At 37.8% G+C, this 25,593-nt stretch overlaps 1 protein-coding gene across 2 annotated transcripts in view; it reads right to left on the minus strand.

Annotated features, from left to right (window-relative positions):
* The window catches only part of LOC124798387 (endoplasmic reticulum metallopeptidase 1-like), a 250,540-nt gene that overhangs the window by 153,619 nt on the left and 71,328 nt on the right, over positions 1-25,593 (minus strand). For both annotated transcript variants that reach the window (XM_047261761.1, XM_047261760.1), the window contains exon 4: positions 13,406-13,537. In XM_047261761.1, the coding sequence (XP_047117717.1) occupies positions 13,406-13,537 (132 nt within the window). The remainder of the gene's footprint in view (positions 1-13,405; positions 13,538-25,593) is intronic.

Below are 25,593 nucleotides of genomic sequence, written 5' to 3' on the forward strand. Positions count from 1 at the left end.
TTCAAGACATTAGTCAGGAAGAATCAATACGCAAAGAAGTGGGATACGGAAGTACTAAGGAATGACAAGATACGTTTGAAGTTCTCTAACGCTATAGATACAGCAATAAGGAATAGCGCAGTAGGCAGTACAGTTGAAGAGGAATGGACATCTCTAAAAAGGGCCATCACAGAAGTTGGGAAGGAAAGCATAGGTACAAAGAAGGTAGCTGCGAAGAAACCATGGGTAACAGAAGAAATACTTCAGTTGATTGATGAAAGGAGGAAGTACAAACATGTTCCGGGAAAATCAGGAATACAGAAATACAAGTCACTGAGGAATGAAATAAATAGGAAGTGCAGGGAAGCTAAGACGAAACGGCTGCAGGAAAAATGTGAAGACATCGAAAAAGATATGATTGTTGAAAGGACAGACTCAGCATTCAGGAAAGTCAAAAGAACCTTTGGTGACATTAAAAGCAACGGTGGTAACATTAAGAGTGCAACGGGAATTCCACTGTTAAATGCAGAGGAGAGAGCAGACAGGTGGAAAGAATACACTGAAAGCCTCTATGAGGGTGAAGATTTGTCTGATGTGATGGAAGAAGAAACAGGAGTCGATTTAGAAGAGATAGGGGATCTAGTATTAGAATCCGAATTTAAAAGAGCTTTGGAGGACTTACGGTCAAGTAAGGCAGAAGGGATAGATAACATCCCATCAGAATTTCTAAAATCATTGGGGGAAGTGGCAACAAAACGACTATCCTCATTGGTGTGTAGAATATATGAGTCTGGCGATATACCATCTGACTTTCGGAAAAGCATCATCCACACAATTCCGAAGACGGTAAGAGCTGACAAGTGCGAGAATTATCACACAATCAGCTTAACAGCTCTTGCATCGAAGCTGCTTACAAGAATAATATACAGAAGAATGGAAAAGAAAATTGAGAATGCGCTAGGTGACGATCAGTTTGGCTTTAGGGAAAGTAAAGGGACGAGAGAGGCAATTCTGACGTTACGGCTAATAATGGAAGCAAGGCTAAAGAAAAATCAAGACACTTTCATAGGATTTGTTGACCTGGAAAAAGTGTTCGACAATATAAAATGGTGCAAGCTGTTCGAGATTCTGAAAAAAGTAGGGGTAAGCTATAAGGAGAGACGGGTCGTATACAATATGTACAACAACCAAGAGGGAATAATAAGAGTGGACGATCAAGAACGAAGTGCTCGTATTAAGAAGGGTGTAAGACAAGGCTGTAGCCTTTCGCCCCTACTCTTCAATCTGTACATCGAGGAAGCAATGATGGAAATAAAAGAAAGGTTCAGGAGTGGAATTAAAATACAAGGTGAAAGGATATCAATGATACGATTCGCTGATGACATTGCTATCCTGAGTGAAAGTGAAGAAGAATTAAATGATCTGCTGAACGGAATGAACAGTCTAATGAGTACACAGTATGGTTTGAGAGTAAATCGGAGAAAGACGAAGGTAATGAGAAGTAGTAGAAATGAGAACAGCGAGAAACTTAACATCAGGATTGATGGTCACGAAGTCAATGAAGTTAAAGAATTCTGCTACCTAGGCAGTAAAATAACCAATGACGGACGGAGCAAGGAGGACTTCAAAAGCAGACTCGCTATGGCAAAAAAGGCATTTCTGGCCAAGAGAAGTCTACTAATATCAAATACCGGCCTTAATTTGAGGAAGAAATTTCTGAGGATGTACGTCTGGAGTACAGCATTGTATGGTAGTGAAACATGGACTGCGGGAAAACCAGAACAGAAGAGAATCGAAGCATTTGAGATGTGGTGCTATAGACGAATGTTTAAAATTAGGTGGACTGCTAAGGTAAGGAATGAGGAGGTTCTACGCAGAATCGGAGAGGAAAGGAATATGTGGAAAAAACTGATAAGGAGAAGGGACAGGATGATAGGACATCTGCTAAGACATGAGGGAATGACTTCCATGGTACTAGAGGGAGCTGTAGAGGGCAAAAACTGTAGAGGAAGACAGAGATTGGAATATGTCAAGCAAATAATTGAGGTTTAGATTAGATTAGATTAATACTAGTTCCATGGATCATGAATACGATATTTCGTAATGATGTGGAACGAGTCAAATTTTCCAATACATGACATAATTAAGTTAATTTAACAACATACTTAAGTTAATATAGCAACTTCTTTATTTTTTTGTATTTGTTTTTTTTTATTTTTTTATATTTTTTTTGTTTTTTTGTTTTTTTTTCTTTTTTTCTTAATTCATATCTAAAAATTCCTCTATGGAGTAGAAGGAGTTGTCATTCAGAAATTCTTTTAATTTCTTCTTAAATACTTGTTGGTTATCTGTCAGACTTTTGATACTATTTGATAAGTGACCAAAGACTTTAGTGCCAATATAATTCACCCCTTTCTGTGCTAAAGTTAGATTTAATCTTGAATAGTGAAGATCATCCTTTCTCCTAGTATTGTAGTTATGCACACTGCTATTACTTTTGAATTGGGTTTGGTTGTTAATGACAAATTTCATAAGAGAGTATATATACTGAGAAGCTACTGTGAATATCCCTAGATCCTTAAATAAATGTCTGCAGGATGATCTTGGGTGGACTCCAGCTATTATTCTGATTACACGCTTTTGTGCAATAAATACTTTATTCCTCAGTGATGAATTACCCCAAAATATGATTCCATATGAAAGCAATGATTGAAAATAGGCGTAGTAAGCTAACTTACTAAGATGTTTATCACCAAAATTTGCAATGACCCTTATTGCATAAGTAGCTGAACCCAAACGTTTCAGCAGATCATCAATGTGTTTTTTCCAATTTAATCTCTCATCAATGGACACACCTAAAAATTTGGAATATTCTACCTTAGCTATATGCTTCTGATTAAGGTCTATATTTATTAATGGCGTCATACCATTCACTGTACGGAACTGTATGTAATGTGTCTTATCAAAATTCAGTGAGAGTCCGTTTACAAGGAACCACTTAGTAATTTTCTGAAAGACGGAATTGACAATTTCATCAGTTAATTCTTGTTTGTCAGGTGTGATTACTATACTTGTATCATCAGCAAAGAGAAATAACTTTGCCTCTTCATGAATACAGAATGGCAAGTCATTAATATATATTAAGAACAACAAAGGACCCAAGACTGACCCTTGTGGAACCCCATTCTTGATAGTTCCCCAGTTTGAGGAATGTGCTGATCTTTGCATATTATGAGAACTGCTTATTTCAACTTTCTGCACTCTTCCAGTTAGGTATGAATTAAACCATTTGTGCACTGTCCCACTCATGCCACAATACTTGAGCTTGTCTAGCAGAATTTCATGATTTACACAATCAAAAGCCTTTGAGAGATCACAAAAAATCCCAATGGGTGGGGTTCGGTTATTCAGATCATTCAAAATTTGATTGGTGAAAGCATATATGGCATTTTCTGTTGAAAAACCTTTCTGGAAACCAAACTGACATTTTGTTAGTACTTCATTTTTTTCATATGTGAAGCTACTCTTGGATACATTACTTTCTCCAAAATTTTGGATAAATCTGTTAGAAGGGAGATTGGATGGTAATTGTTGACATCAGATCTATCCCCCTTTTTATGCAAAGGTATAACAATAGCATATTTCAGTCTATCAGGGAAAATGCCCTGTTCCAGAGAGCTATCACACAGGTGGCTGAGAATCTTACTTATCTGTTGAGAACAAGCTTTTGGTATTTTGCTGGAAATGCCATCAATTATTTTCCTGATTTCAGAGGGAGAAGTGGGTGAGATTTCAATTGTATCAAATTGCATAGGTATGGCCTCTTCCATTAACAGCCTAGCATCTTCTAATGAACACCTGGATCCTAATATATCCACAACATTTAGAAAATGATTATTAAAAATATTTTCAACTTCTGACTTTTTGTTCGTAAAGTTTTCATTCATTTTGATGGCAATAGTGTCTTCCTGTGCTCTTGGTTGACCTGTTTCTCTTTTAATAATATTCCAAATTGTTTTAATTTTATTATCAGAGTTGCTGATTTCAGACATGATACACATATTTCTGGATTTTTTAATAACTTTTCTTAATATAACACAGTAGTTTTTATAATGTTTGATAGTTTCTGGGTCACTACTCTTTCTTGCTGTCAGATACATTTCCCTTTTCCGGTTACAAGACATTTTTATACCCTCAGTAAGACATGGTTAGATATAAGGTTTCTTACGAGTATATTTAACTATTTTCTTGGGGAAGCAGTTTTCAAATGCATTTACGAAAAGTCATGAAATAAATTATATTTTAAATTGGCATCAGGTTCACGGTACACCTCAACCCAGTCTAACTGCTGTAGGCTTTCCCTGAAATTTGCAATTGTTAAATCGTTGACTGAACGTACTGCTTTGGAGGACTGTTTAGTATTGCTGAATGGAGCTATGTCATATATTGTAACTAGCTGTGCACCATGATCAGAAAGATAATTCTCAACAGGCTGAGCATTTATCTGGTTAAACTTATCCTGTTCTATAAAGAAGTTATCTGTCAGTGAGCTGCTATCCTTTACCACCCGAGTAGGAAAATCAATAACGGGTGTCAAATTGTCCTAGGGGTGGGAAACTGCCCTAGATGCAGAAGAATCAGCAATGATCAATGGCATGAGAATGCAGTAGGCAGTGGAAACTACTGCATTAAAGATATTTAACGTTTATCCACAGGACATGTGGCCTGTAATTGAAGAAGAGTCATGATGATCTCTTCATTGACAAAAGATTCTGGAATAGTCCCCCATTTGGATCTCCCGGAGGGGACTGCCAAGGGGAGGTTACCATGAGAAAAAGATTGAATAATCAATGAAAGGATAACGTTCTACGAGTTGGGGCATGGAATGTCAGAAGCTTGAATGTAACAGGGAAACTAATAAATCTGAAAAAGAAAATGCAAATGCTCAATCCTGGTATACTAGGGGTCAGTGAAGTGAAATGGAAAGAAAACCAGAATTTATGGTTCGATGAGTGTAGGGTAATATCAAAAGCAGCAGAAAATTTTATAATGGGAGTAGAATCCATTATGAATAAGGAGGTAGGGGACAGAGTGTGTCACTGTGAACAATTCAGTGATAGGGTTGTTCTTATCAGAATCGACAGCAAACCAACAACAATAGTTCAGGTATACAAGCTGACATCACAAGCTGAAGATCAAGAGATAGAGAAAGGATACTGAAAGGATAATACAGTATGTAAAGGAATATGAAAATCTAATAGTCATTGGACACTGGAATGCCATTGTAGGGGAAGGATTAGAAGAAAAAGTTACAGGAGAATATGGGCTTGGGACAAGGAATGGGAGAGGAGAAAGACTAATTAAATTCTATGACAAGTTACAGCTAGTAATAGCAAATAATCTGTTCAGAAATCACAAGACGAGGAGGTATACTTGGAAAAGGCCGGGTGATATGGGAAGATTACAGTTTGGTTACATCGTTGTCAGACAGAGATTCCGAAACAAGATACTGGATTGTAAGATGTACCCAGGAGCAGATATAGACTGAGATCACAATATAGTAGTGATGAAGAGTAGGCTGAAGCTTAAGACATTAGTCAGGAAGAATCAATATGCAAAGAAGTGGAATGCAGAAGAACTCAGGAACAACAACATATGGTTGAAGTTCTCTAAGGCTATAGATACAACAATAAGGAAAAAGGGCCATTACAGAAGTTGGGAAGGAAAACATAGGTACAAAGAAGATAACTGCAAAGAAACTATGAGTAACAGAAGAAATACTTCAATTGATCAATGAAAGGAGGAAGTACAAAAATGTACTGGGAAACTCAGGAGTACAGAAATACATGTCGCTGAGGAATGAAATAAATAGGAAGTGCAGGGAAGCTAAGACGAAATGGCTGCAGGAAAAATGTGAAGGTATTGAAAAATGATTGTCGGAAAGACAGACTCAGCATACGGGAAAGTCAAAACAACCTTTGGTGACATTAAAAGCAAGGGTGACAACATTAAGAGTGCTACAGGAATTCCACTGTTAAATGCAAAGGAGAGAGCGGATAGGTGGAAAGAACACACTGAAATCCTCTATGAGGTAGAAGATTTGTCTGCGATAGAATAAGAAACAGGAGTCGATTTAGAAGAGATAGGGGATCCAGCATTAGAATCAGAATTTAAAAGACTTTTGGAGGACTTAAGATCAAATAAGACAGAAGGGATGGATAACATTCCATCACAATTTCTAAAATCACTGGGGGAAGTGGCAGCAAAACGACTATTCACGTTGGTGTGTAGAATGTATGACTCTGGCGACTTACCATCTGACTTTCGGAAAAATGCCATCCACATAATTCTGAAGACTGAAAGAGCTGACAAGTGTGAGAATTACAGCGGGATCAGCTTAACAGCTCATGCATCCAAGTTGCTTACATGAATAATATACAGAAGAATGGAAAAGAAAATTGAGGATGCACTAAAAAAACAGTTTGGCTTTAGGAAAGGTAAAGGTATGAGAAAGGCTATTCTGATATTGCAGTTAATAATGGAAGCAAGGCTAAAGAAAAATCATGACATATTCTTAGGAATTGTCGACTTGGAAAAAGCATTCTACAATTAAAATGGTGCAAGATGTTTGAAAATCTGAGAAAAATACGGGTAAGCTATAGGGAGAGATGGGTCATATGCAATATGTACAACAGCCAAGAGGGAATAATAAGAGTGCATGACCAAGAACAAAGTGCTCATATTAAAAAGGGTGTAAGACTAGGATGTAGACCTTTGTTCCTACTGTTCAATCTGTACATCGAGGAAGCAATGATGGAAATAAAAGAAAGGTTCAGAAGTGGAGTAAAAATTCAAGGTGAAAGAATATCAACGATACAATTCGCTGATGACATTGCTATTCTGATTGAAAGTGAAGAAGAATTACATGATCTGCTGAATGGAATGAACAGTTTAATGAGTACAGAGTATGGATTCAGAGTAAATTGATGAAAGACGAAGGTAATGGAAAGTAGTAGAAATGAGAACAGTGTGAAGCTTAACATCAGAATTGATGGTCACGGAGTAGATGAAGTTACGGAATTGTGCTACCTAGGCAGTAAAATAACCAGTGATGGACAGAGTAAGGAGAATATCAAAAGCAGGTTAGGAATGGCAAAAAAGGCAATCCTGGCCAAGAGAAGTCTACTAATATCAAATATCGGCCTTAATTTAAGGAAGAAATTTCTGAGAATGTACGTCTTGAGTATAGCATCATATGGTAGTGAAACATGGACTTTGGGAAAACTGGATCAGAAGAGAATCGAAGCATTTGAGATGTGGAGCTACAAACAAATGTTGAAAAGTAGGTGGACTGAAAAAGCAAGGAATGAGGAGGTTCAGTGAGAATTCGAGAGGAAAGGAATATGTGGAAAACACTGATAAGGGAAGGGACAGGATGATAGGACATCTGTTAAGACATTAAGACACGAGGGAATGACTTCCATGGTACAAGAGGAAGCTGTAGAGGGCAAAAACTGTAGAGGAAGAGAGAGACTAGAATACATAAAGCAAATAATTGAGGATGTAGGTTGCAAGTGATACTCTAAGATGAAGAGGTTAGCACAGGAGAGGAATTCGTGGTGACTGGATAAAACCAGCCAGAGGACTGATGACCTTTCCCATAACGCTTGTGCGAATACCCTACTCAGTTTGACATTACTCGACTCAGCTATGCAGTTGTATAATTTTACTCAAGGTGGCAAGCTCTAGTGGGCTGTACAGGAATACATACATTCAACAATATTAGCACATGCAACAATTTACATAACTGCTTGGGGCATGTGTCACACTGAAATTTTATGTACCGCTATAGATTACGTTATACTGTGTGAAGTCCTTTGCACTAAAAAACGTCATGTGCAGTTGTTCAGTCGTGAGGTAGCAGTTGCCACTTACCATTTTATTCTTTGAGATGTAAGTGTGGATCCAAGGTGGAAGTATGGGGGATTTCAAGACGTTAATACACTCCTCCCCCCCCCCCCCCCCCAAAAAAAAAAAAAAAAAATCTGAGAGTTCAACATCCACGCCAGAGGGCCTTATCAATAGTGGATTGGCGGCATTGCAGCTAGTTTCAGTCAGGCACCACCAAAGGCGTGCCACCAGATCACAGGGCTTGGCTGATAGCCGCTCAGTTCAAGGCCTGTGACAAACAGTACTGAATAGCACACCTCTTGAGTAAATACTTACCATGCCTAGCTGCTTTATGTGTACCGACCCTTCTGTGTTACTGGCATTCTTCCTGTGTTCTGTTCAAAATCAACTTGGCTTGGCTTACATTTTATGGTATCATAGCAGGTGCAGGTAGTTTAATGCCGATGAGGATTTACCCTACTGTTTTCAGCGATACATCTGCAACTAGTGACAGTGTTATGGATACCAAGTTTATGGAACTTTGGCAGCAGCATCTGTCCCAACAAAAGCAAGTTTCTGACTCAAGAACAACAGTACGCTGCTCTCCTGCAGCTCATCTCTCAACAGCAACAAGAATGTAAACATGTCCCTATTGCTGTTTGATATCTTTGATGAGTTTTGGGGGGCTGGGACGTCTTCCTCCGCCATTCTGAATTACACCTTATTGCTCAAAACCACTTTTGGACCCTAGTGATTACCTTTCAACAACTTCTGTGCTCTGTAAATTGAATACTATGGTCAACAGATGCACCTTTTTGTGACTAGGCTCTGGTTCATGTTGCCTTTGACGAGTCTTGGAAGGGCTGGGACGTCTTTCTCCACCATTTTGAATTTAAATGTATTGCTCATGACCACTTTTGGACCCTACAGATTATCTTTCAGCAATGTCTGTGCTCTGTAAATTGAATACTATGATCAACAGATGCACCTTGTTGTGGCTAGGCTCTGGTTTAATCAGTGTCGTATTAACATCAGGAGTCATACACCACATAGGCTACCGACATGCAGGGTTGCGCACACAAGTGGAATTTCACGTCCTAGAACTGTAATGTTTCATATTAGAATCATTGATTTGTGATCCAGTTCGCCGGCCGAAGCGGCCACGCGGTTCTGGCGCTGCAGTCCGGAACTGCGAGGCCACTACGGTCGCAGGTTTGAATCCTGCCTCGGGCATGGATGTGTGTGATGTCCTTAGGTTAGTTAGGTTTAACTAGTTCTAAGTTCTAGGGGACTAATGACCTCAGCAGTTGAGTCCCATAGTGCTCAGAGCCATTTGAACCTTTTTGATCCAGTTTTACGACTTTCCTCTGACAGGATTTCACTGCAAAAGGTTTCAATAAGTCTGGTCCTATTTTCAGTGGTGTGCATCAGCTAGCCAGACTTTCAAAGGTTGCTTCAGCTGATCTGAATATTTTTACTGATGACTTCCCAGTTTTCGAAGTTGTTAGTCTCCCATCGCTATCAGTGGTCAACTAATGACTCCGATTCATCATCCTCTACTTCCTCCCCTAAATCTCACTCGAGTATGTCATCTGGATTGGTAGCGTCTTGTGAGAGACTGAAGTATGAGGGTAAGTCAATTATTAGCCGCAGTTTTGTTATATTTTTGTTTATTTTGGTAGTACTGTTAGTTTACATTGATGACGCATGTTTTGTTTATTTGTTTTTCAAGCTGCTAGGTTACTTCAGTTATCTCTGCCACCCTGTTAATCATGGCTGCTCTGCTGTCTATTTGCACCAAAGAAGAGCAACGTTCAGTGATCAGTTTTTTGTGGTTGGAAGGCGTGTCAGGGACCGAAATTCATCGAAGACTTTTGGTACAGTGTGGGAACAGTGTTTTGCCACAATGGCACAATGGAGTGCCTACGAATGGACTGAAAAATTCTGAAATGGTCGTGCAAGTGTTACGCACTATGAAGGAGCCAGACGACCGTTTGCCACCACAAATGAAGAAATCATTGAGCGTTCATGTGAAATGATTCTCTTAGACAGACAATTAACTATTGACGAAGTGGCACATCATCTGCAAATTACTCATGGTTCTGCCTACGAAGTCATCCACAACAGACTTGGGTTTCATAAAGTTTGTGCAAGATGGGTCCCAAAACAACTCACACATTTGCATAAACAAACGCGCTTGGACATCTGCAAAAAAACATTTGGATCGCTATGGTAACGAAGGGGACAACTTCTTAGACAGGATCATTACTGGTGACGAAACATGAATCCCTCTTACGAGACAGAGAGTAAACGGCAGAGTATGGAATGGAAACATCCAAATTCGCCATGCAAGTAAAGGTTCAAGACCCCACTGTCCACAGGAAAACTGATGTAGGTTGCAAGTGCTACTGTAGACTGATGACCAAAAAAAACATTCCCAGGTGTCCACAATGGAAACATACCTGTGCATGTTGCCCCCAGTTCTCTAAATGTCCATTTTTGTGGATGGCAACTTAATTGGTATGTAAGATGGTTGCATCAGTATCATCAAGAACTTTGGATGTTGCCTGATAGTTGCAGCATAAACCTGAGATTTATATTCCTCAATGTAAGCCTGTCTTGCGGCGATCAGTGCCAATGACCAATGAACCTCTTATTGAATTAGCAATGCTACTCCCATCTGACTGAGTTCATCATTCAACACTGATACTTCTGACCCTCTGGATTCAACATTAAGAGATGTCATAAACCCTCCTCTCTTTTCTCTGACTTATTACTGTATTAACAATGTGAAGTACATATAGGATTCCATGACAGTGGTTGCATTCAGAAGATTGTCAGATATGTTTCAGCATACTCTTTCTGGTGCATTGTCTCAATGTGCTGGCACTACCTGATGAAGTGTACTGTGGAGTTGATACACTTCAAAAGAAGCATTTGAAGATGAACTCAGTCACATCCTTCATAAGTTGTGAAACTCTGTCAATTTTCATCATATTTCGGTTCACTGTATGACAAAGCACTAGAATTCCTGGTGTTAGGCTCTGTTCTTTAGTTGTTTTTTGTCTACGCTGGCCTGCTGCTGATTATCACCTTATGTTTCAATGTTTTCTAAATTTCTGTCTGAAATTTGTCCTGTTTCTTGAACTCTTTTTCATTGTTCTCAAACCACTGTTGGGCTATGCTGTCCAAATCTAAGGACAGATTCAAAAGATACACCATTTCACCGTAACAATTGTATTTAAGCAACACAGTCAACTCCTTTCAGTCACTTCATCGAATCCTGGCCAGTGCCTCCCAAAAACTATGCCGGATGCCTGATATGCATCTTATTTATGCATAAGGTTTGTAAAAAGTACATAAAAAATAAAAGAAATATGGTCATCATGCTACAATTTAAGCGCCGTCCCTCCTCAAAGTAGTCCCCTCCACTGGCAATACACCATTCCCAACGCTTTTTCCATCTTTGGAAGCCTCTCAGATTGCACTTTGTGAGATGGTATGTAGGTCTCATCACACTGCCCTGAATCTCCTCTAGGGTTTGGAAATGATGTGCATTCAATGTGATTTTAAATTTGCCAAACAGGAAAATCTGCTGGATCTGTGTCCAGAGAATAGGGTAGACAGTCACAATGGGAGTAGGATGGTTAGGCAGATAGTATGGACAAAGAGTGGTGCATGGGCCAGCAGATAGTTGAGAGTCTGGTTCAACCCTCTTCCTGTGCACATATTCCTCAAATGTGCTAAAATTCCCTGGTTGACTTCCTTGTTTACCATCTGACTAGGTGGTACAAATTGCTGATAGACAGTGCCTTAGTAGTCAAAAAACATATGTGCGTTTTTTGGATGAGGAAGCCCTTTGCCCTCTCACTGCAATGGCTGCATCTTCATTTCAACATCATAGTCATAGACCCATTTCTCATGTTATGATGTTCTCAAGGATGTTTTCACTGTCATTTGCAGTGGCAAGCAGTTCCTGGCTGATTTCAACATGGGTCTGTTTCTAATTGCCAGCCAACAAACACAGCATTAATTTTGCACTGACATGATACATCACACATTTTTCACTCACAATTTGATGGCATGATCCTACGTTGATGCTCACTTATCCACCAGCTTCTTGAACAGTTAAACAACAATTTCAAAGAATCACAGCACAATCTTTCTCAACATGGTCATCATCTGTTGATGTGGAAGATCGTAAAGGCCTGTGATCCTCAATGACCAGCATTCTGCCTTGTACAAAATGCTTAAAACACTCATATCTCTGTGTGCAACTAATACTGTGCTCACCATATGTTTGCAAACCAGTCAAAATATCTCTGTAAAAGTTGCAGCAAGTTTGTAGTAAAATTTCACACACACATGCTGTCCTTCAAACTCTTTCACTGATGCTTTGTCACTAATCTGACAAAGACTTTGTGCATGTGCTCACTTCAGCAGTTGTAGCAACAACCAATAGTCACAGCGAAACAAGGCTAACAGCAGTTTGTTGTGCAGGCTTGCCACTAGGCGTGCATAGTAACCGCAGTGCGCTGCTAGTCAGCATGCTATTTCAAAAGTTCAGTCTTTCTCTGAACACAAGTTGCATGGTTTTGTATCCACTATTCACTGACAATGCAAGCCATATGCAGAACACATTGTTTGTACTTGGATTTCTGTTTGTGAAGGCTACAATGTTTGCATAGCCTTATTGCAGCAACAGTAGCATTGATGTCAGAGATACCTAGCCTCCCCACAAAACTGCGTCATGTAGAATCCGAAATAAAGTACCAGTTGTAAGAACAGACTCATCAACAAAACTAATACTTCACATTGAAAGAGTGTTTGTTGAGCACACACAAAAGTACATGTGCAACTGAACTTCCTGTCTCTGGAGAAAGTGCTCCTATACGTACAAACTTGGAATGTTCTAGCAAATTACATTATATCATGAATAAGTAATCCCAGAACTTCCAAAAACTACAAATTTAAATGATAAATACTTGCAAAAGATGGGAACTGAACTGGTGATTTGCATAGCATAGCCTGCAATTATTCATTATGTCTCAGTGGCTGACACAGGGTCTGGGGAAATATTAACCTCTCACTTTTAAAGTCTATCACATAAGGTAACACATTTTTGAACAGATGCTGAGGTGTGATAATTATTTTACAATAAGAGAATTTAGTCTGTACTTGTATATCAGCTTCAATTTAATAACAGAGAAATTTAATCAAGTCTATCACATAGGGTTAAAAAACATTAAGAGAAATAACTATTCAAATAATCAAATAAGAGCTACTTTCTTAGATTGACAGTAGTGTAAATTAATGAGAGTAACAGATAACACTATTAAGATAGCAGAGTTCTTGCCTTCATTAACATCATAGAAGTAAGAAGCCACCCTCAATGTCCCACAAACACTCAATAAGACATCAATAAAACTGTAGTTTCCTAATAACCATCCAATTATCAACCACTGCAATAACAAAAAATACAAAAGGTAGAACAAAATCTGAGGGTTAAAGGTGTGGTTAGAAAGTGTACTCTTACCTTTAGAAGCCAAGGATTCTTAGGTCCAGCCTGGAATAAAATTTCCTTTCCTCCTGAACCTGCTGCTTCCAAGTTTATAAATGCTTTGACTTCAGAAGCCCACTGATGCTGACTGATAAATCCATGGGCTCCCTGGAAATATGCAAATGCCCAAGTATATTTCCAAACAGATAGGTAAGGCATTACTGGTAAATCATTGCCCATTTGGAAGACAACTGAGAAGCAAGAACTTAGCCTATTTAATTAACAGTTTAAACATGTCATTTTCAATCTAAGGCTTTCAGACAGTGTGAAGAATGTTGGTGTTGTTAACAGGGCAATGGAAAAGATTACTATTTGCAGTACTGAATATAAAATATATCTGGGTTCTCTGATTTGGATTAAAGTGAGGGGTCTCAACCACAAATCATATAATTCAGTGATGTTCTTAGCAATGGATTTCTTGACCTTTCACTTTATTGGTCAGGGACACAATGCAGAAGGCAGCAACTTTGGTAGTATAAAACAAGCAGCATGTCACTGGCAGTTTTGTGCTGTTGTGTACACTCAACAAGTCTCATTAACAAGCATCAACAGAAGAAGTATTCAGTATTTTAAATTACACACAATGGATGAAGGACTCTTCATATTTAGATGGTAGACATAAATAGAGAACATATTAACTCCATATGATGAAATTTCTATTACATATCTGTCAAGGTTCCTTATGAACACTGGTTCTCATAAATCATGGAAGAGTCACAAACATACTTAGCCAAAGAATATAATGCACAAACTGGCATAAACAGAGAAAAACACTCTTTGAGACAAGCAATTTAGTTTAAATTTTGAACAATGTTGAAAGATATGAAACTGGATATACCAGCAGGTCCACGTTAAGTAACACAGTATGATTACTTATGTAGCAATACAATAGTGTGTAAGGCTGTTAATAATGCGGTCCAGAAGCTCTATGGCAATTTAATACCTCTCTCTTTGTAGAATTGCTGCCAGCACAGCACAGGTAGAGTGAGGACTGCAAGTGGTAACACAATTCTCAGGAGTGTGCCATGCTATGTAGAATTCAGTTCAGGAGACTGAGCTAGTGAATTTACAGGTTAGTTCTTACAATAAGCTAAAAACAGCAACCATACATTGCTGATACTTCTATTTATTAGAACAAATAGTGCCATTATGGTTTCAAGTTAACAGGGTCACATTTGTAATTTTTTTATGCTGTATATCTAATTTTTACAGCATAATGTAATTTTAAATGCGTCTGAGGATGAACTCGTTAGTTCTAAACAGGCAATAGTGCTATTTCTTCCTAATAAATAGAATAATGAAAAGGGGCTGTTTGCTGTTTTTATTTTACTGTAAGAATTAACTTGTATTTTCACACATCCCAAGTCTCACCATATCGATTTTTTTGACAAAATAACACACAATGAAATGTTCCCTGTTGAATATTTTTATTCATAAGATTTGCTCTGTGTGGGATATGTCATTTTGTACAATGCATTTACCATCTACTCAATTTCGTATGGAGGAGCACACACACACACACACACACACACACACACACACACACACACACACACACACTCTACCTGTATTGATTTTCATAATCATCCAGTCCAATAATATCAAATGCACTCAGACTCAGGGACCAAAGGTGTTATGTGCATGCTCTTCAGATCCACCAATAATATGAACAAGGAAAGGTTTCATGGTAATGGCATATTAAGGACAGACCCACAGGCCCATTATAGGAATTAAAAGCAGTAGTACTGTTGGATCCACTGAACATAACCATTCATAAAGCATTACTCTCTCAATGTTTGCTTATTGATGTCAACCACACTTGGACCTAGACTTGCATATGGACCTCTGTCTGCAATGTACATGGCATGACAGATATTTCTCTACAAAATTGTTAAGGCTTTCGTGGCCACTTGTTGACAAACTGCCTATTTTCTGACGTTTCGCCAGCACAAGTGGCTGGTCCATCATTTTTAATCTTGTTCTTTGTCAGTAGTAATTCTCTTTGGGCCTGGTGTTGTGGTCATGTATATCACTACATTTAGTTACTTCAGTTTTCTGTGAGACAAAACAATTTATAAAGATACAAGGAGTATATGGTGAAGTACTTGTGTTGTCTGAAAACATCATGGTAAGAGTCTTTATAGCCTAGTCCATGTATAATCCTTAACCCTCTTTTTTGCAGCAATAGTACTCTGTTAAGGTGAATGTCTGCAGCACAACCTCATATTTCTATACAATAGCTGAGATAGGGATAGATTGTCCCATAATACACAGTTTTAAGCTTGTGGGTGGGCACCATTTTGGACCGTTGGGTAAGAAGATACAGCCCATTGCTGATTTCTTTACATACAACATTAACGTGGCTAATCCCCCGGAGGTTTGAGTCCAGACAGACCCCTAGAAATTTACACTCATTTGCTTCCTCTGCCACTGGCCACGTACCTCGTTTATGCATGAGTGATGTGAGCTGCCAGTTGTAAATATTAGCATCTGGAATTTATTTGCATTGACCTTTAATCCTTGTGCAGGAAAATATGAATTTAATTCTAGTATCCCATTACTTGCTGAGAATTTCAGTTCCTCACAGTCTTTACCATGAAATAAAAATGAGGAATCATTAGCATAATTTACAATGTACGAGTTAATGGGGTGTACAACGTCATTAATATGCGCTAAAAAGAGGAAAGGTCCAATAATTGAGCCTTGAGGGACTCCCTGTGTCATTGTTTCACTTGTGGATTTAAAGGTTAAGATCTTACTGTCAATTTGACATGTAAGTTTGGTACACTGTTTCTGATTCACCAAATAGGTGAATAGAAGTTTCATTGATGCATCACTGATATTGTACGCCCACAGTTTTTAAAAAAAAAAAAAAAAAAAAGAGAAGCTCAGGGTTTACTGAATCAAAAGCATTGTGTTTAATATTTCCTGTTGATTTACCTCCATAAATTTGAGCTCTATACCATCCGTGACCTCATTTGGTGTGCCAGCCTGTAGATCTATAGTAGGAGCTGATTGGTCAAAAGGAGAGATAAAATGCTTATTGAATAAATTCATTTGGAAACCGCCTGCAGCTTAGAATCGAGTGTAAAGTAATCGGAAGTTCTGAAAAATGTTGGTAGGTGCCGCCACAACTAACTTATTGCGTCAAATATATGTAGTGCTACACAGGCATGCTTTGCAGGCACGAAGATAAATATTGGCGCCAAAACCTCTGCGTCAGTAAATAAATTTTTAAAAAAAGGTAGAAGACGAGCTTTTTTTCTCTGCCCCGAGTTTCGACTACTGCATTTTCATATATTATCCAATGGAGTAAATAGAAATTCTGTATTGTTCGTCTTCGAATGTAACAGCCTTTCAAATATTTGTAGCAACAATAATAAATTTCTTTAAACAAAAATACCAACAATATTGTCGTTCTTGTTGTTGTGGTCTTCAGTCATGAGACTGGTTTGATGCAGCTCTATCCTGTGCAAGCTTCATCATCTCCCAGTACCTACTGCAGCCTACATCCTTCTGAATCTGCTTAGTGTATTCATTTCTTGGTCTCCCTCTACGATTTTTACCCTCCAGTACTAAATTGGTGATCCCTTGATGCCTCAGAACATGTCCTACCAACCGATCCCTTCTTCTAGTCAAGTTGTGCCACAAACTCCTTTTCTCCCCAATTCTATTCAATACCTCCTCTTTAGTTATGTTATCTACCCATCTAATCTTCAGCATTCTTCTGTAGCACCACATTTCGAAAGCTTCTATTCTCTTCTTGTCTAAACTATTTATTGTCCATGTTTCACTTCCATACATGGCTACATTCCATACAAATACTTTCAGAAACAACTTCCTGACACTTAAATCTATACTCGATGTTAACAAATTTCTCTTCTTCAGAAACGCTTTCCTTGCCATTGCCAGTCTACATTTTATATCCTCTCTACAAGCTTAAACACATGTACACAGATGGGCTTTCGAAAAGCGACAGACAACTGACACTGGTTAAGAATTTTCAACTGTCAGCAGATATTTTAACTCCACCCAATTTTAACTCAGACAATGTGAAATGTCAGCTATCTTTATTGCATCAAAATATTCGAGGACTGAGAAATAAAATTAATGAATTAACTATATGCATAGATGAATTAGAGTCTTCAAACCCAGCTGACATAATCTGCCTCTCTGAACATCATGTGACCACTGGTATAGAACTTTTAAGTGTTACAGGGTTTAGGTTAGCATCTCACTTTTGTAGATCAGAAATGGAGAAAGGAGGAGTTGCCACATTCATCAGGAACTGTCATAAATTTAAGAACATAGACATTCATAAATTTTGCCTAGAACAGCATATGGAAGCATGTGCAACAGAATTAGATTTTCACAAAAAATCTTTCATAATATTAAGTGTATATCGAGCACCTGCAGGTAACTTTAATCTGTTTGTAAACCACCTTGAAGCTGTACTGGCCCATTTAATAACCAAAAACAAAGAAATAGTGGTTGCTGGTGATTTCAATGTAGATTTCCTTAAAGACTCTCCGAATAAGAACTTATTTGAGTTAGTAACACTATCATTCAACTTAATTCCCACAGTAAAGTTCCCCACTAGGATAGCCACTTGCTCACAAACAGCCATTGATAATATCTTTATAGAAAAGTCCAATGAACAAAATTATATCACAAAACCAATAGCCAATGGCCTCTCAGACCATGACATGCAGTTCCTTCTGTTAAATGTTAATACTGAACAGGATATAAAATCTGTTAAATCTGAGCTCAAGAGGGTAATCAGTAAGCCAAAAATTGATTATTTTAGGACACTCCTCAGAGACATTCACTGGACTGATGTTTACAGTGCTCATGGCATGAATGAAAAATATAACATTTTTGCTAATAAAGTGCTTACCTTATTTGAACACTGCTTTCCCCCAAAACTTACCAAGGTTAGAGGAAAATCTACAAAGAAGCCATGGATTACTCGAGGAATAAGGGTATCTTGTAAAACAAAAAGAAAACTGTATCTGTCAATCCGAAACATTTCCAATGTTGATGCTATAGCACATTATAAGAAATACTGCAAAATATTAAAGACTGTAATATGGATGTCAAAGCAAATATATTACAAGGAAAAGATAGTCATATCAGATAACAAAATAAAGACAATATGGGATATAGTGAAGGAGGAGACTGGTAGGACCAGACATGAAGAGGAACAAATAGCATTAAGAGTAAATGATACATTGGTGACAGATGTGTATAGTGTTGCAGAACTTTTTAACAAACATTTTATAACTGTTACTGAAAAGATGGGGTTGTCAGGTTCGGTAGATGCTGCTATGGATTACCTTAGACCAGACATTTCAAGTAATTTCCATAATATGAATTTGACCCTCACTACCCCAACAGAAATAATGTCCATCATAAAATCTTTAAAATCAAAAACATCTAGTGGGTATGATGAAATATCAACAAAGTTAATTAAAGAATGTGATTCTGAGCTAAGTAACATATTAAGCTATCTGTGTAACCAGTCGTTTATCAGTGGAATATTTCCTGAATGGCTGAAATATGCTGAAGTTAAGCCACTATTTAAGAAGGGAGATAAAGAAATAGCATCAAATTTCCGTCCAATTTCACTGTTACCAGCATTCTCAAAAATTTTCGAAAAAGTAATGTACCGTCGTCTTTATAACAATCTTATCTCAAATAACATACTGTCAAAGTCACAGTTTGGATTTCTAAAAGGTTCTGATATTGAGAAGGCTATCTTCACTTACAGTGAAAATGTGCTTAATTCATTAGACAAAAAATTGCAGGCAACTGGTATATTTTGTGATCTATCAAAGGCATTTGACTGTGTAAATCACAATATCCTTTTAAGTAAACTAGAATATTATAGTGTAACAGGAAATGCTGCAAAATGGTTCAAATCTTATATCTCTGGCAGGAAACAAAGGGTGTTATTAGGAAAGAGCTTGATACATGTCTATCAGGCATCATCCAACTGGGAACTAATTACATGTGGGGTCCCACAAGGTTCCATTTTGGGGCCCTTACTTTTTCTTGTGTATATCAATGACCTTTCATCAGTAACATTACCAGATGCCAAGTTTGTTTTGTTTGCCGATGATACAAACATTGCAATAAATAGCAAATCAAGTGTAGTCTTAGAAAGATCAGCCAATAAAATATTTGTGGACATTAATCACTGGTTCCTAGCCAATTCTTTGTCACTAAACTTTGAAAAAACACACTACATGCAGTTCAGAACTTGTAAGGGGTGTCCCAAGAGTATATGTCTAACATATGATGACAAGAAGATAGAAGAAGTGGACAGTGTTAAATTCTTGGGATTACAGCTTGATAATAAATTCAATTGGGAGGAGCACACCACAGAACTGCTGAAGCATCTTAACAAATCTCTGTTTGCAATGCGAATTTTGTCAGACGTAGGGGATATAAAAATGAAAAAGCTGGCATACTATGCTTACTTTCATTCCATAATGTCATATGGGATTATTTTTTGGGGTAATTCATCAAGCCAAGCTAAAGTTTTCCGGGCACAAAAACGTGCAGTAAGAATTATATGTGGTGTGAACTCAAGAACATCCTGCAGAAGCCTGTTTAGGGAACTAGGGATACTAACTACAGCTTCCCAGTATATTTATTCCTTAATGAAATTTGTCATTAAAAATATATCACTTTTTCAAACCAACAGCTCAATTCATGGAATCAATACTAGAAATAAGAATAATCTTCACAAGAATTTAAAGTCACTTAGTCTTGTACAAAAAGGTGTGCATTATTCAGGAACACACATTTTCAATAACTTGCCAGCAGCCATAAAAAGCTTAACAACCAATGAAATTCAGTTTAAGAGAAGCCTAAAGGATTTATTGGTGGCCAACTCCTTCTACTCCATTGATGAATTTCTTAGTAAAACCAACTGATTTGTATATAAGTACAACATAACTTCTGCACAATTTCAGTGCAGTAATGTGTTCACTGAAAATTTGTGTGTGTGTGTGTGTAAGTATAATCTAACTTCTGCACCATTTCAGTGCAGTAATGTGTTCATTGTAAATAAGTATTACAGTAGTTGTATTACACGTTTATTACCTTATAAATAAATAAAAAACGTTTTTTATTTTAAATTCAGTGCCTTAGTATTTGTAAAATGACTCTTAGTGTTCATTAAAAATGAAGATCATTCCACTTGGGACCTGTGGAATGGTACATTAGCTTATTTGTTTTAGTTGTAAATATTTGTCATGTATTGTTGTTTTTCTGACATGTTCCACATCCAGGAGGACCTCCTCACTACGGATCAATTGGAATGAAAGTAAATCTAATCTAATCTAATCTAACAGGACGTGTAAAACGCGCAAGTGTGCCAATGGATTTACGATGCATGGAAGTGTGTTCCAAATCAGACTGTGCAACAAGCATTTAAAAAATGTTCGATACCCAATGCACTAGATGGAATGGAGGACGATGCTCTGTATGAAGAAATGAGCAACAAAGAATGGAGTGATAGTGGTTCAGAATCATGACTGATATTTTAAACATTTCGTATAAGATGTATTACAAACCTAATAAAATTTTGTTTTAAATTTCAGCATTTAACTTCTAAATTATTTTCATTCTTTTTTTATACGAGTTGCTACTCTGCATTGCACAGGATAGAAAAGCATGGAGAGCTGCATCAAACCACGTGCAGTATTCTCTTCACCATAAGAATAATACAAATGTAAACATTATGCCATGTATTCTTTCGTGTTTGCTGCTATCTCACTTAAATCCTGTCTGCCTAATAAACTACGAAACTAGAGTGAGACAACCGCAAACGCGGAAGAATATACGTATCGTATAATGTCATGTTTATATTTGTATTATTCTTATGCTGAATAGTGATACAGTCAGAAATTAAGCACGGCAACTGACTAGATTTTTAAATCTAAGATGACTCTAATTTCTGTGCAGAATGTAATGTACTAAAGAGGCATCTGCAAAAATTTTCAAATGGAGAAAAATTTTCTCTAAACTCTCGTTCAGAACATCTTCTATCATACGCAGTCTATTAAATAGCAGTCTCTTGCCATTATTTCGCTAATGAGACAATTCCTCTCTTTTTTTTTTATTGTAAGCGGCGGTAGCGCGCATAAAAGCAACCCATGCCACGAGCGGCGACAGGTCGTAAACACTCATTATCGGAATGCGACAAACAATGCATGACACAGTACAATAATGCATTTTCAGCTTAGAGTGACGCAAACACCTATAAGGAAGAGAACGGCATGTATCAAATCGAAGCAAAATAAGCAATCGATTCAAACCAGACGAAGCACATGAAAAAGGAAGGGTGCCCGTATAAATATACGGACGGAGTGCCTGACGCATAGCAATGCCTACCTGGTAAAGCTTAACTGCTAAGCTTACGACTCGAACCAAACTACTGTAGCTGTATCTTCAAGCATTCCACCTAAATTGTGTCTCATGTTACAATGGACCAACTTCGTTTCTCTCCCCTTGAATTTCGAGTCTCAACTTTCAGGTGCAGTGTAGATTCGGTAAAATTTTTTTCCTTGATTTTGAGACTCATTTTTCAGGTGCGGCTTAGATTCGAGTAAATATGGTACTCTAGTGTCAGAGTTCACTACACTTGTGAGATTACACGAGTTTAATATACCTGTTATTTTCAAATAGGTTATACTACAGGAGATTGCATCAATATTTAAGTCTCCAACTACACTAAGGTTAGTGGGGCCTGTTTGTCTAATTGCCCTGTTAAGTCTATCAAGATAGCACAGCACATCTGTATTTGGTAGGTGGTACATACCAATAACTTTATGTTTAGCAAACCTGCTTGAATGAGTGTTTATGTGGACCCCAACACCAGCCTTTTCAATGGTTCCTTCTTTGCAGTATTGTTCAACAAATGAGATTTTCTTCAATGAATGATGTTCATTTACAAATATTGCCACCCCACCCCCTTTCTGTTGTTGTCTGCAGTAACTATCTGCTAACACATAGCCATCTAATTTCATTGTCTTTTAGTCCATGTTCTGTAATTACTAACAGGTGTGGTGAATTCTCATCCACAAATACTTGCAGAAAACTGAGTTTATTCCTAGATGCATTATCCTAAAGTGCACTGATATTTTACAACACTTTGTGACATGGTATTCTGAATCAGTTGAATTATTACACAAGTCTTTAACACTGCACTGTAATGACAATTTACTCACTTCCAAGTCGGTTGCTGTGGCATGTGAACAGAGTTCTTTCCAACCCAAGGGGTCTAGTTCAGCAAAATCATGTTGCTTGAAACTGAGCCTAAAAAAACTTGTTGATTATAATCCAAGATGATTGGGTCCATGGTTTTATGCAGCTCCTTACAATGTTCCGTTATCTGGTTCACTAACTTGAGCTTTCCATTTCTGTTTAAGTGAAGTCTGTGACTGGTATGTTTTGACGTTTCAGTTTGCTTATGTCTCGCAAGTGCACATGATTTAGTTTTTTACATAGTTTCTGCAGTTCTAAATTACAGCACTCAATTTCTGTATTAATACATAACCACTGCGGGAGATCATGTCGCACTGGTAGGTTTATTAGGCAATAACTTCCTGTAAACTGCGAGTGCTGACTTGCTCTCATTTTTGTAAAAACCATTGGCATCGTCAATGATTACAACTTGCTCATCTTTTTTTAGACTGTTTGTTTCTGATAAATTCTCAACTACAGCACTTAATGTAGCTCAAGGTTTAACTTTTGCGAATACAGGATAGTCATCGTGTATAGCTTCATGAAGGGGAGCTGAAAGGCTTTTTCCGTGGCTGTAATAACTTTTTTTGTGCTTACAGGCATTAGAATTTTTTTGTTTCGGCCTTTATCACAGGATTTGTTATATTTACTTTTGTTTACACTATTCACTGTTTCACTGGCTGAGTCTAGTGCTGAAAACTTATTCGATGTAATTGGTGCACCGTTTCTCGTGCTCTGTTTTTGTTTTTCACTTTCTTGATGGTTTCGTGTTCTGTTTTTTGGCTTTACTGTAGTCCACGTAAATTTATTCGTAGTTTCAACATATTCTGAGTTCGATATTAAGTTTGTTTCATCATAAAGAACTCTTTTTTTTTTGTTTGCAAATCATGTTTAACAATATCAATATGACTGTTTTTGTGGCTATTTTCCACCATAGTTTCACTGTTTTCACTAGACACAAACTTTTTCCACTTAAGAGTTTTTTGTTTTCTTGTTTCAAGAATGTTGTTTCTTTCTTGAGGGTTTCAATATCACTATTTAATAACTTGATAATTTCATGTAACCAGAAGTTGCACTTCACACACAGGATGCCCTTCATCAAATGTTTTTTACACAACGTGTTATTATAAAACTGCTTTTCTACTGAGACTGATGCAGCTCTGCACTGACCTACCAGCGCAATCTTGCTTATATTTTAAATTACAAACATAGTACTCCCACTCCAATTTTAGTTAAAACAAAATTGCAAATTTATGTCTCACTACAGTGCGTGGCATCAAACAGTCACACTTCCACAATACTGCATGTGGATGTAAATTCTGTTAGTAAAAGAAGCAGCAGCTACCAAACTGAAGAAAAATGCAGACCAAGTCACAGTCACCATGACTGCCCACACCACAAAGTGTTACTCTTGTAACATGCACATTGTTTGTAACAGTCAGTCAAAAGACTTCACCTCAGTGCAGCAACGCACTTCATATCATCAGAGATGTGCCAGCAGCCAAAAACAGAAATCCAATCAAACTGATGATCTCACTGGCTTTACTTCGACAGAATAGCCCAGCAGTGGTTTGAGAACAATAAGAAAGAGTTCAACAATGAGAAAGAGTTCAAGAGAGCACACAAAGTTCAGACAGAAATTAAGAAAACATTAAAATATCTGTTCAGGATAATCGAAAAACAACTGAAGGACAGAGTCCAACACCAGGGAGAAACAATATAGTCATATACACGGTGTGTTTTGATGCTTTGTCACTCAGTGAACCCGAATATGATGGAAACTGATAAAGTTTTGTAACTAATGGAGGACATGGCTGAGCTCATTGTCATCTGCTTGTTTTGAAGGATGTCATCACGACATTGTTGAGCTAGAATTCCATATGGTTTTTTTGGCTTACTACTATTGAAAACAACAAAATAACATGGGTCAACATACACTGACCAGCATATTGCATTTGGCTTGGTGGCTCAATAGTTATGAGGCAGACTCTGAGAAAAGTGTTTGGGGTTCAGTCCCCTGGTCAATACTAGAATTTTTTGATCCTCCACTAATAATGGACCTCACTGAAGTCAGGTGACTTGTGTTCCTCATTGACACTACTTGCAATACCATAGGGGGTGCAACCTCACCAGAGAGCTATCTATGGAGAGGTCACTCTATCTAGGAGAGAGGGGGGGGCGGGGGGAGGGGGGGCAACCTTTTCAGTAGTTGCAGGGGAAACAGCCTGGTTGATTGATTTGGCCTTACAAGATCAGCCAGCAAGGTCGTGTTATGTTGGTACTGCGAACAGCAGAAAGCAAGAGGAAACTACACCTATAGTATTTAAATATAATGAAACGGATAGTTGATACTCATCATATAATGGAGATGCTGAGTCACAGAAATGCACAACAAAAGCACTGTTGGAAATATGTTTAATGTTTTCTTAATTTCTGTCTGAAAATCGTCCGCTCTCTTGAATCTGGCTCCAGTTGCCAGAGACTGTGCTCATGTGTATGTGAGTTGCGTTTGCATGAGCATGTGTATGCTATTTTTGACAAAGGCCTTGTTGGCAAAAAGTTAACTTTCCAACAGTCTTTTTGTTGTACCCTATCATGATTCAGCATCTCAAAAACAAAACTGACAATATTATGAAAAGCAAACACTACTACTCACCATATAGTGGAGATGTTGAGGCATAGAAGAAAAGATGGCAAAACAAGTAAGTTTTTTTGCCAAATGGCCTTCTGAATTCAATAAAACACACACACACACACACACACACACACACACACACAAACGCAACTCAAAAACACGTGATCACTGTCCTCGGCTGCCGAGACCAAACTGGCCAGTCTCGCCTCGGAAGCCACAGACAGTGATCACATGTTCTTGAGTTACGTTTGCATGAATGTGTGTGTTTGTATGT

The sequence above is a fragment of the Schistocerca piceifrons genome, chromosome 5 (genome assembly GCF_021461385.2).
Source record: "Schistocerca piceifrons isolate TAMUIC-IGC-003096 chromosome 5, iqSchPice1.1, whole genome shotgun sequence".
In the NCBI taxonomy this organism is placed as follows: domain Eukaryota; kingdom Metazoa; phylum Arthropoda; class Insecta; order Orthoptera; family Acrididae; genus Schistocerca; species Schistocerca piceifrons.